The following is a 13,409-nucleotide window of genomic DNA, read 5'->3' as shown; positions in this document are numbered from 1 at the left end:
TTAAAATCTTATAATGAATCTTCTCTTGATCCTAGTAATTTGCAGAATGCAAAAGAGTGATATTCACTGAAAGTAGAGATGGACCAAGAATTCTCTTAAAATCTCATATTCCAGGCTTCCAAAATATACCTTTCTTTGTTTTTTCTTGCCCAGGCTAAGTTTGGTTACATTCTTCTTAATATCTGGCTGAAACTGAATAACAACCTTAATCAGCTATGTGTACCTGCATGGCAGAGGTGGTGGCAGATTATTGTACATGCCATATGGGGCTCCATTTGCATTTAGTGAGTTCTCAGCTGTGTACTGTGTATTCTTAATGAATCACATGCAAGCAGAGGATGGCTATATTTATCCAAGCCCTGGGAGTAGAAATGTTCGCTGTGATCCAGCTTGCATGCCCCAGAAATGTGCCTCACGGGCTGTTCCAGTTTTCATTGTGGTTGAATTTTAGGGTCATTCAGTATTACTTCACTGGCACCATCAGCTGATTCTTGAGGATTCTCAACTTCTGTCTGAAGATGTAACATGAGGCCCTAGCACAAGAAGGGATCTGGAGAAGACTTTTGGCTCATGTCCTCAACTTAAGGACTATACTTAACTCATCCCAGATAGATGAGATACTGTCCTTTACTCCTTTTCCTTTACCATGTCCCTTCCTTTCTCTTCACTTTTCTTTTCCTTCCCTTCCTGTCCTACCCCTTTCCCTTTCCTCTTTATTTTCCCTTCCCTTCCTTTCCCTTCCCTGTTACTTTTCCTTCCCTTTCTCTTTCCCTTTTGCCTTCCTTTTTTCTCTTTCCTTTTCCCCTTCCCTTTCTTTCCCTCCTCTGTCTCTCTTGCTCCCTTTCTCCTTCCCCTTTCTCATCCCCCTTCCCATTCCCTTCCCCCTTCTCCTTCTCCCTCTTCTCCCCCTTCCCTCATTTGAAATATGTTCATAACCAGCCAAATTTTGAGCCTTTGAGAGCCAGGGCCCATCTTTACCCTGCAATGCATTTTGAGATAGGGTGTTAACAGAGGGTCAGAGCAGATATCATATCATTTGTCTGCTCAGAAGTCTTTAAATGGCTCGCTTTTGTTTCATCTCCACTTCTTGAAATTCTTATCATCCTTCAAAGCTCTGTTTTGATATTGCCTCCTCTAGGAAGCCTTTTCTGATTCTTACAGTTGTTAGTGTTCATTCACTTTTCAGTTAGTTATTCATTTTGTATTTATTTTTGTCCATGTTTTGTTTTTATACTCCTTAAAGGCAGGAACTGTTTCCTTTTATACCCCAAGGGCCTATTAGCACAGTACTTTACTTCTTTATTTTATTTTTAATTTATGGAATAAAACAAACATTTTTGTAACATAGTACAATAAAAAGATGGTTATATATAAAAATGCAAATGTATTCACAACTTACTGTTCCTTTCAAATATACAACAAAATTATGTAATATTTTTTTCTTTTTCCTCCTCTGCACCCTAGAGATGGCTACCAGTAGACACAAATAGTTATATGTATGTATGTACATATATATGTGTGTGTGTGTGTATGTATATATATATATATATGTAAAATTTTTCTATACATACTTCTATTTATCAGTTCTTTCTCTGGATACAAATAGTATCTTTCTCCATATGTCCTTTAAAGCTAATTCAGTTATTTATAATAGGCAAAATAAGCTATTTGCTCAATGTCATTCTTAAAACAATATTGTTGTTACTGTTTACAGTGTTCTCTTGGTTCTGCTTATTTCACTCCATTATTTTGTGCAAGTTTCTTCATGTTTTTCTGAGATCATTGACCTCATCATTTCTTATAGCACAGTAGTATTCCATCACAATCATATACCACAACTTGTTCAGCCATTCCCCAGCTAATGGGCATCTCGGCAATTTCCAGTTTTTTGCCAGTACAAAGACAGCTGCTATAAGCATTTTAGAACATGTAGGTTCTTTTCCTTTTACCCTAATTGTCTTTGGAAATCGATCAAGTAATGGTATTGCTGGGTCAAAGGGTATAGGTAGTTTAATAACTCTTTGGGACAGTGCTTTCCTTCTAAACGGCACTTAATATATGTTTGTTGGATTGAATTTTTACATATGAAAAAATAGAACACATGAATGATTGAATACGGCATTTATTAAGTGCTTACTGCATGCAAAGCACTGTGCTAAGTCCTGGGGATAAAAATGGACAAGTAAGACAATTCTTGCTCTTAAGGAGCTCATATTTTAGCTCAAATTCTGTGTTGTTGTTGTTGTTGTTTTTATGGAGGGGCAGGGAAACAAAACATATAGAAGATTTCATCTGCAAGTCAGATAGAAAGGAAAGGAAGAGAATACGCATTTTTTTAAAGAACCTACTATGTGCCAGTCACTATGCTATGTGCCTTACAAATATTATCTCATTTGATCCTCACAACAACCCGCCAAGGTAGATGCTGTTCTTATTCCTATTTTACAGTTGTGGAAACTGAGAGAAATGGAGGTCAAATAACATGCCCAAGGTCACACAGGAGGAAGTACATGGGGCTGGATTTAAACTCAGGTCTTCCTGACTCCAGACCCAGCTTTCTATCTACTGTGCCTCCTAGCCTATAGAAAAATCTCATGATCCTTAGGTGACAGTGGCAACGCAGATGGTAATGCCTCACCTTTAATGTTATTTCCACTGATAAAATCATATCAGTTTCTGAGGTTAAGCCATTTGACAGTGCCAAAGACTTTAGGATTTTTAGTAGCTATGGCTGTAGCAAGTGCAGGAGTTATTCCTACATTGTAAAGTAGCCAAAGGAGGTAGCAGAAAGCTACCTCATTTACAGGCTCATTTACCAGATGAGGTGGCTAGGCAGTACAGTGGATAAAGTAGTAGGAAGACCCGAGTTCAAATTCTGCCTCATACACAATGTAACCCCTAGTACTCAGTCTCAGTTTTCTCACCTATAAAATTAGGGAGCCATACTCAGTGGCCTCTAAAGTCCATTTCTGTTCTAAACCTATGGTTTTATGATCTATGACTATGTGATTTTTATGATATGCAATAACATTTGAAACACATGTCATCTAGTCTTCACTTGAAGACACATAGTGAGAGGAAATCTATTACTTCCTAAGGCACCCAATTCCATGGTTGTATAGTTCTTATTGTTAGGATGTTTCCCCTTACATCAAATTCAAATCGGCCATTGTTTCTAGTTCTGCTCTCTGGGCCCAAGAAAAACAAGCACAGTAAATGTCAAAAGAGAACTAGACTTGGAATCAGAAGAGACATGGGTTTGAATTCTGCCTCTGATACTTACTAGCTATATCCATTTCTTTGGCTGGAAAATGGATGTAATAATATCTGTAGCATTTACCTTGCAGGATTGTTGTAAGGATTAAGTAAGGTGATATATTTGAAAGTACCTCATAAGTCTAAAGACACTATAACATTTCTGTTATTGATATTATCATCATGACTAGATAGAGTGGACCTTTTATACCATTTTCATACAGCCCTGAAATCTCTGGCTTCCTGGAAACTTTAATTATGAACCCTTTACTAACTTTCTTCTCTAGTTCTGTCAGCAACCATATTCAAAATCCATGATTGTTGCCAAGTTTCCTGGTCTGTGAAATGAATCGATCATACCTACCACACAGGGTTATTCAGAGGATCAAATAGATTAGTGCTATTGAAAACATTTTGCCAAAAGTATAGAGCACTATATCAGGAAAAAAATACATTTTACTTTTTTCAATTAACAAGCATTTATTTTATTTCCCTCTCACTTCCCCCTCCAAAATAGTAGACAAAAACAGAACCCATATAACTAATAGCCATGGTCAAGCAAAACCCATTCCCACATCAACCGTATCAAAAAATATATATCTTAATGCTGCATCTTGAGTCTGTCACCTTCCTCAGAAGGAGGCTAACATTCTTCATCATCAGTCCTTTGGAATCATGACTGGTCATTGCATCGGTCAGAATTCACAAGTCTTTCAGAGTTGTTTGTTTTTACAGTGTTGTTATTCTATCATTTATTTTCTAGGTTCTCATTTCACTTTTCATCGATTCATATGAGTATCCATAGGTTCTTAACATATGTGTCTAAATACTTTTAAAAATGTGCTAAATGTGTTACAGGAAGAAACAGGTGACAAAGCAACTGTATTAGTCTTCCAAGAGCAGTGGGATTTAGTTAGGACAGTTGCTTGGTTGGGATTTAGTTGTGACAGTTCCTTGGTAGGGCAACGATTGACTGGCCTGTGATGTGGATGGTTGGAGAAACAAATCTGTTATAAGTGTGTCAGCACTTTATCTAAGAAATACACCTTTGCAGAAGGCAGAAGCTTTTGGTGCCTTTTGACTGAGCTGGGCTGTGACACGCAAAGCTTTCATCATCCAAAAAGGGGATAGAAAGACTTCCTCTGTGGATTTTCTGACTGAAAGCTGCAGATTAGGTTGGGGATATTTTCTTATTGGTGATAAAAATTGGGGAAAGTTTGGGAGCAAATATCATTCATAAGAGTGGGTAGATAGGGCGATTCGAATCGGAACCTGAAAGTCAGTTTCAAATGACTAAATAGAGAAGGAAGTGGCCTGTCACAGGGAGCTGTCCTGCAGGAAAGGTAGTTCATCCAGATGTCCCTTCCAAGACAGCTGGAGTGAGGGAGCAGTAAATTTAAAAAGCTCCTTGATGTTCTGAATCACTTTGAAAGGGAGATGACAATTTACCCTTTAATCCTTGTCATCAGGTCAAATTATGAATGTTTCCTTGGCTCGAACAAGCTTCATTCTTTTAAGGCATTTCCATGGGAGAAGAAAAAAAGAAAAAGGAGGTTTTATTATGTTATGTCAGCTTAAAGGATTTCTTCTTAGCGCAGTGGACACTGGATTTCCTCCTCTACCCCCCAATTCTGAGTAAATTATGTATGCAAGCACTACTGAATCAATTCTCTTTTCCTAGGGCTCTATTTTCTCTGACTCTTTAATCTTAGATGACGACTGTACCTCATGCACATTTTCCAGACTTTTGACTTGAGTCAAATAACTCCACTGTGTCCTTTTCTAGGCTCTATGAAGGCAAAGAACAGATGGAATTTGAAGAATCCATGAGAAGGCTCTTTGAATCCATCAACAACCTGATGAAAAGTCAATACAAGACCACTATCTTGTTGCAGGTTAGTTTATACAGATGTTAACATCAGTTTTTCCTGATCTTGACATGAAAAGAATGGTGATAAGTTGAGATAGTGTCCACTTTTGCTGTTAAACATGCAGCCCTTTGTTACTTGAAGACATAGGTTAGAAGGTATGCTTAATTATCCCTGAGGTAAAATGCTAACAGGACAGGGAGAAGGATGCTGTTAACTAGTGAGTTAAAATTGTTGGACATTAATGACTCCTATCTTAGGATGTTGGGGGGTTATATGTGGCACATTGGATAGAGAGCTGGACTTAGAATCAAAAAGTTTGAATCCTGACTGAGACACTTAATAGAAACCTTTGTTGTTAAATTGTTTCAGGCATTTCTGACTGTCTGTGACCCCTTTTGGGATTTTCTTGGTAAAGATACTGGAGTGGTTTTCCATTTCCTTCTCCAGCTCATCATTTTATAGAAGAGGAAACTGAGGCAACAAGGGTTAAGTGATTTGCCCAGGGTCACACAGCTAGTAAGGGTCTAAGGCCAAATTTGAACTCAGGTTTTCCTGACTTCAAGCCTGGTGCTGTGTCCACTGTACCACTCAGCTGCCCCACTGATGACCCCAGGTAAGTTGATCAACATTTCTGGGCCTCATTTTCCTCCTCTGTAAAATGAAAGGTTTGAATTTGATGTCATTTAAGGTTCCCTACTGCTCTTCAATTTTTAGTCCCACATTAGGAAAAAGCAGAGTCTGTCTTACCTTTTATTGTGTTGAATTTTATACAGTGAGAACTAGTTAGTTCTTAACAAGAAATTGCTGCCCAAAGGCCCAGACTTCCTTCCCAGCACAATAAACTTGTGCCTCTTTCCATGATTTGAGATACTCCTCTGTGAGGAGGCAATATTGCCAGGAGGACAAGGTATCTCCAATTCGGCGTCTCTCTTTTGCTAATCTGCAAACCCGATAATGGTTATAAAAACCTTGAGACTTGACCTTGTTTCTAAGAGAGGATTTGGAGGTACAGGACCAGAGTGAAGGGACTAATTAGAAAGACTTCATTATTTCTACTGAATTTACTGTAAAGTGGAAGTGGAAGTGTTGGCCAATGTATCACGTATAATAAACCCAAATACATTTATCTATATCAATGAGTTAATGCAGATTGCTTCATTTTTTATCAAGTTTATCCTTTTAGTCACTAATTTAAATAGCCATTACTATGCTTGGGATCTCCCAGCTGCTAGTTAGAATTAATGAGATTTTGTGTTTGTCTGAATGGGTTGCATAAGGAAAGTTTGCTCTTTATGACACCAGAAATTGCAACCCTGGGGTTCATTCAAGGCTGCGAGGGTGGTGACTATTCACCTGGACTGGGTAGAGGCTGAAGCCCTTCTCCTTCAGAAATTAATGATGTGTTGATAAAGAATAAGTAATTTTGAATAACAAAGTTACTAATGTTAGGAAGGGTAAATATTGGACCAAAAATCACTATAACTAAATTCTCTCTCTCTCTCTCTCTCTCTCTCTCTCTCTCTCTCTCTCTCTCTATGTATCTGTCTCTGTCTGTCTGTCTGTCTGACTGTCTATCTACCTATCTATCTGACAAACCACTCCAGTATCTTTGCCAAGAAAACCCAAAGAGGGGTCATGAGAAATCAGACATGACTGATAAATATATGTATGTGTGTATGTATGTGACATATGTATGTACATATATTACATATACAGGTATTTCCTGTTCTACAATGTTTGAAGTAATTTAGCAAATTTTCTTTTTTCCTTATTCACATCCTCTTAAAACATTCAATCTCCAAAGTATTAAGTAAAATAACACAGTTGTGAGGCCCTTCGATTGGACCAGGTATCTTTTTCATTTTTTCCCTCTTCAATCACTGGAGCATTTAGAATATAATGTAGCAGGAAAAGCATTCAACTCAAAAGTCATTGGACCTGAGTGACCTTGGGCAAGTCACTTAACCTTTCCTGGGCCTCAGTTCTTTCATCTATAAAAAGGGGGTGGCAGTGGGACTAATAATAATAGTCATTAACATTTATGCAGAACTTATCACATACCAAGCACTGTGCTAAGTGCTTGCAAGTATTATTTCATTTCATCCTCATGGTATCTCTGAGGGGTAGGTGTTATTATTTCCCTTATTTTACAGATGACGAAACTGAGGCAGGTTAAGTGAGTTGCTTGACATCCCACAGCTAATAAGTATAGGAGACCTCATTTGAACTTGAGTCCTCCCGACTCCAAGGCCAGTGTTCTCTCTTCTGTGCCACCTAGTGGCCATAGTCTAGATCAGGGTGGGGAACCTGGGGCCTCAAGGCCACATGTGGCCCTCTAGGTCCTCAAGTGAGACCCTTTGACTGAATCCAAACTTCTCAGAACAAATCTGGGTGTGGCCTTTTGAGTCCAAGTTTTACAGAACAGATCCTTTTATTAGGGGGATTTGTTCTGTGAAGCTTGGATTCAGTCAAAGGGCCACACTTGAGGACCTAGAGGGCCACCTGTGGCCTTGAGGGCACAGGTTCTCCAGCCCTGGTCTAGAACAAAAGACCATAGATTGAGGATTGAAAGAGATTTTAGAGGTCATTTAGTCCAACCCCAGATTTTACCCATGTCAGGAACTAAGACTTAGAAAGTCTCTCTGTGTCCTCTCTTTCTCTTTCTCTGTCTCTCTCTCTCTGTCTCTCTCTGTCTCTCTCTCTCTCTCTCTCACACACACACAGAGCTAGTAAGTAGCAGAGGTACGTTTTGAATCTAGCTCTGCTGACTCTAATTCTACCATACTGTCTCCTGTCCCATGTTGCCTCTTTCTTTCTAGCTCTATCTCTATCTCTGATCTATTCATTCCTGTTTTCAGGGTCTTTCTACCTTCTTCCCCTTTCTAAAAAACCCCAACTTGGAGAGAAGAGGAAACCAGGAATATATGGAGAAAGAAAGATCATGTGTCAGGGCAAGTTCCATATACAATACAAGATGTGTTGGTACTGGAAAGATGCAGATCTGTGTCAAATAGCCCTAGCTTTTTCATTGACCAGTTGTGTGACCTTGGGCCAAATACTTAGCATCTCTGGGTCTTAGTTTTCTGTTCTGTAACTTGGGGATGAATGAATGAAGAAAAGCATTTATTAAGTGCTTGCTGTGTGCCAAGAACTGTAACAAGCATTGCAGATATAAACACAAAAGTGAGATGTGCTTCCCCTCAAGGAGCTTACATTCTAATGGGGAGAGATACCACATATAGGAGAATGGTAGCCAGGAAGGAGTATTTTGGATGAGAGTATTTTCCTGGCATCTCTAACAGGGATGTTGTAAGACTCCAATGAGATAATGAATGTGAAAGAACTTTGAAAAGTATAAAGTGTTTGACAAAGGCAGGGATTATTATGATTATTATACTACCAGTGCTAATTCACTTATCAGGATTCCTCTTATTTAGCTTATCCTCTTTGAGTTCCTTGATTTTTCTGTGATGTGGGCTGGATTTTTTTTTCTTTCTGTTATTGTTTTGTTTGTAGGAGTAAGAGAAACAATAAACAGGATGAAAGTCTGTTGTTCAGTTTTAAGGTCAAGATGAAATTTTGGGATTTACATAAGGTACTTGATATTTTCTATCAGTTTCCCAGACTTATAAAATGGTTATCACCATGTCAGACAGCAAATCTTTTTCTGGAATGTACTTTACTTTTTTAAAAAATATTTTTTCTATTATATGTGAAAACAGGTTTTTTTTAAACATTCATCTTCAAAAATCTTAAATCCCAAATTCTATCCCTCCCTCTTTTTCCTCCTGTCTTTGCAAGGCAAGCAATTTTCTCTGTGCAGTCACGCAAAACATATTCTATATTAGTCATGTTGCAAAATAAAACAGACAAAAAAAAGAGGAAAAAGAAAGTTTAAAAAGTATGTTTTGATTTGCATTCAGATTCCATTCTTTCTCTGGAAGTGGATAGTATTTTTCATCATAAGTCCTTTGGAATTGTCTTGGATTGTTGCATTGCTGAGAATAAGTCATTTCATGGTTGATCATTGTACAATATTGCGTTCACTGTGTACAGTGTTCTCCTGGTTCTGCTCACTTCACTTTGCCTCAGTTCATATAAATCTTCCCATGTTTTTCTGAAAGCATCTTGCTCATCATTTCTTATAGTACAGTGGTATTCCCTCACAGTCATATACAACAACTTGCTCAGCCATTCTCACTTGATGGACATCCTCTTGATTTCCAGTTTTTTACCACCAGAAAAAAGAGCTGCTATAAATATTTTTGTACACATGAATCCTTTTCCTTTTTCTTTGCTCTCTTTGGGATATAGACTTAACAGTGGTATTGCTGATTCAAAGGATAGGTACAGTTTTATAGCCTTTCAGGTATAGTCTTCAGAATAGTTGGATCAGTTCACTGTTCTTCCAACAATGCATTAGTGTTACAATTTTCCCACATCTCCTCCAACATTTGTCTTTTTCCTTTTCTATCATATTGGTCAATCGGATAGGTGTGAAGTAGTACCTCAGAGTTGTTTTGGTTTGCATTTCTCTAATCAGTAATGATTTAAAGCATTTTTATATGACTATAAATAACTTTGATTTCTTCTTTTGAAAACTGCCTGCTCATATCCTTTGACCATTTGTCAATCTGAAATGTACTTTCAATGCTTCAATAGTCCGTGATTTTTTTCTCTTTAAAGTATCAGGTTAAAACTCTTCTGTAATTCAGTTGTTGGTTTTCTGGAGCTTCTATGACCCCCAAATTCATCACCCAGAAGTCAAGTTAGTGATGAGCTTCTCAGAACTTAGCTAGGCTGATCCCTGGAGACTATGCCTGATGCTGGACTTGGACTTAAGAATGACCCAGCTTGACAGAACCTTCTAGAGTTTGTTTGGTGTGGAAGTAGGACTAAAACATTTGTGGGAAATTAAGTATTTATTCTAGATGTTTTAAAGGAGGAGAAGAAGTTTTGGGGAGGAATGTAGTTGAAATTGTCAGGACTTAATATAAGTATCTTTTTTTAAAGCCTCTGCAAGGGGCCTTTGCTGTAAAACCATAGAATGAGTCTTAGATGCACCATCATTGAGGACAGCTTTGAAGGCTGCTTGGGCCTCCCTCCTTACCTCAATGTCCCAGTCCCAACAAATCCTGCCTCTGGCACATATTAATAGTGTGGTCATGGGCAAATCTCTTGAACTCCTAGTTCCCTCAGGCAGCTCTCTAAGGCTGTAAGTGTCAGACTAGTTGCTGATTTTCACTGGGAGAGGGAATTTACACACCAGGATTTCCCTCCATCAATGAAATCGCAGAAAAATGGTGAGAAAAAGAAAACAAACAATAAATTTGGTATCACTGGATCATGGAATTTCCCTATAGGAACAGTGCAGAAGTGCACATTTTGTAAACCCCCATCAGGCTCTTTCTCCTTCCTAGAGCCTGACTTTTGGTTAGAAAGCAAATGAAAGATTAATGATAATGCACATTGTCCTGAGGGCCTTCATCTGTTTTTCTTGATAGAAAATATGCAAGGAGATTCCCTTCTCATCTTCACATTGTAGTGAATCCCTAAGAAATTGTTGATCCTTTTTCTGGTATTGGCCTTGTAAATTTATCTGTCTGCTGTGATGAATGGATTGAAAAATCAGTGGGGAAGGGGCATTGTCTATTTTAAATATCTGTGAATTTTCCATGAGGATGATGTCTGGCATTCTAGTGGGAACCTACATGAAGGCATGACATCATCTTGTGCTTATACTGATGCTAATACCAGTGTCACAAATCTCAGGCTGTTTTCATCTGGATTCAACAGAGAGACAGACAGGAAACCCTTTTAGCAAATGATGAAATGGGCGTTTGCAAGGGAGGGCCCATTTTTGACTTTTTTTGTTTTTTCTATTTTCAGTTTGCTGTGAGTATAGCATTGTCAATTCAGGTTGTACTAATTAGAATAATGCTCCATTCCCCCATCCTTACTGCCTCCTCTCCATGCCCATTACGCCATTATTGCTTGGTTTGAATTTGGCTCTTTTCCAGATGTCTGCCTTTATGGCACCTTTCACTTTGGTCCCTGTTTCCTCAAGGAAGTGTTGAAAATCTGTCATTGATCAGATAAACTTGTTTGATATCATGTAATCAACAAGTTATAGAGGTGACACACATTGCTGACTGCTGGTCTCACCACTTTATAGGATGTATGAGAGTATCCTTAGCGTGGTAAGTGGTAGATAAACATAATCTTCATAGACCAGTCCTCAGACATGATGCATTTCCAACTCACAAGACATGTCCTCAGAATGCCAATAAGAACATCCAGGAACTCATTTTAGCCACCTGGAAAAATGCAAATGGAACAGATCAACCAAAAATCAACCAAAAAACCCCCCAACATTTATTAAGCACTGACCATGTACAAGGCACTGAGGATATAAATAAAAAAGATAGTCCCTGTCCTCAAGGAGCTTATATTCTAACAAGGGGAGACAACACATATAAATGAATGGTGCTTCCACTCAGGTCCCAGGCCCTGGGTGAGTCTGGGTGAGTTCCTGTCTGGGTGAGTCCTTCCACACCTTTGTGCCCTCTGCCAGATCTCTTACATGTTTAGATGTCTGAGAGCAGAGAAACTGTGGTCACCTCTAGTTGTTACCAAGTGCCCAGCAGACTCTCAGAGGCAGAGAGAAGCAATTCCCCTTGGGAAGGAAAATAACAGATTTCACATGTGCCTGTGAGTCAGCATGGACAAGATGAAAGTTTAATACATTCCCATTGAGTTGATAACATATTCAAAGTCCAAGGGTGACAGGTAGTCAGCTTGCTTTCTGCCACTGCCAGACTGGGGCTGAGAAGACTGACTTCCTCTAAAGCCCTCCCCTCCTGTTCCCCAACCCCATCCTGTGAACAGCTGAAGCATCTTAATGTGAGAAATGTCTGTCCTGGCTTGTCTGGGCTCCTCATGGCTGCTGTTTCTTGTCTGTCTCTGGAAATGCAGTTCTTAAAGACTAGCAAATGCAGCGGGTACTGCAGTGCTGGCCTTCTGATTTCCTGCGTGGCTATTGACCAAAATGTCACCGTTTTTTCCCCTTTTCTCATTGGGGCTTTATTGCGATGAGCCTGTCAGAGCATGTTTACCACTGTTGCATCTCTGGTCTCAGGCAATGATTCAATAGGAATTATTAAGTGCCTGTCATGGGCCATACATTGTGCCAGGTGTGGGGAATGCTAAGATGACGACAGAGGTACTAGGAGGCAGATGAGGGATGGGCTGAATGATTGGATCAATAGGTCTGGGAGAGGGGGAGGATTTGGTTTAGGAGAGGAGAGGGGAGCGGGTGGCGGGGTCCCGCTTACATGCTTGTGATCCTGGAGTCACTCAGCTCTCCAGTTTTTACAAGAACAAAGAACCAGAGGCACCGTTGAGCAGAAGTCAGATTTGGAGAAACTGATGAGAGGACTACGGAGTGCACCTGGATGTGGACGGGAGCAGGATCATAAACACTCTCCTGTAATGGTGGTGCTGAAATCCATCTGGCACCACAGCCAAGGCTGAAGTCTACCTTTCTGTCGCTCTGCTGGCGTGTTGTTCTAATGAGGCCACGTCTGTTAACTACGATCCTGCATGAACCCGTTAATTCTGTACAGAGCAAGGGATGCTGTTTCCTGCCACGTGCCTGTAGCTCCCATCCAAGTCACACACACACACACACACAATCTACCTACATGTTCTATCGATTCTTTCTATCATCTGTCTGCGTTCCTATCTATCCTTTCTATCTGTCTATTCTTATCTACCTATTTGTCTGTTCTTTCTAGCTTTTCTTTTATTCTGTCGATCCGTTCTTTCTATTTATATCTATTCTATCTTTCTGTCTATTCTTTCTATATATTCTAGCTATCTATTCTTTTTATCTGTCAAGCCTATCTGCCTATTTCTGTGTATCTATCTATTCTTTCTATCTATGTATTCTTTAATCTATCATCCATTCTTTCTATCACCTACCTATTATCTACCTATTCTTTCTACCTATTTGTCTGTTCTTTCTAGCTATTCTTTCTATCTTTCTGTCTATTATAAATATTCTAGCTATCTATTCTTTCTATCAATCCTTTCTATCTGCCTATTTCTGTGTATCTATCTATTCTTTCTTTCTATCTACCTATCATCTATCTATTGTCTATCTACCCATCTATTCTTTCTATCATTTATTTATCTACCTATCTGTCTGTCTGTCTATCTGTCTATCTATCTATCTATCTATCTATCTATCTATCTATCTATCTATCTATCTATCTATCTATC

At 39.0% G+C, this 13,409-nt stretch overlaps 1 protein-coding gene across 1 annotated transcript in view; it reads left to right on the top strand.

Annotated features, from left to right (window-relative positions):
* Positions 1-13,409, top strand: part of DOCK2 (dedicator of cytokinesis 2) — a 500,381-nt gene that overhangs the window by 115,987 nt on the left and 370,985 nt on the right. Inside the window, exon 23 of the mRNA XM_069102392.1 lies at positions 5,042-5,150. Coding sequence (XP_068958493.1) covers positions 5,042-5,150 — 109 coding nt within the window. The remainder of the gene's footprint in view (positions 1-5,041; positions 5,151-13,409) is intronic.

This window comes from Petaurus breviceps, unplaced genomic scaffold (assembly GCF_028583685.1).
Source record: "Petaurus breviceps papuanus isolate PSGF00001 unplaced genomic scaffold, PetGlider_PUasm1.0 551, whole genome shotgun sequence".
NCBI lineage: Eukaryota > Metazoa > Chordata > Mammalia > Diprotodontia > Petauridae > Petaurus > Petaurus breviceps.
Note: the sequence above shows the minus strand (reverse complement) of the source record. Positions and strands in the feature narration are given on the sequence as shown.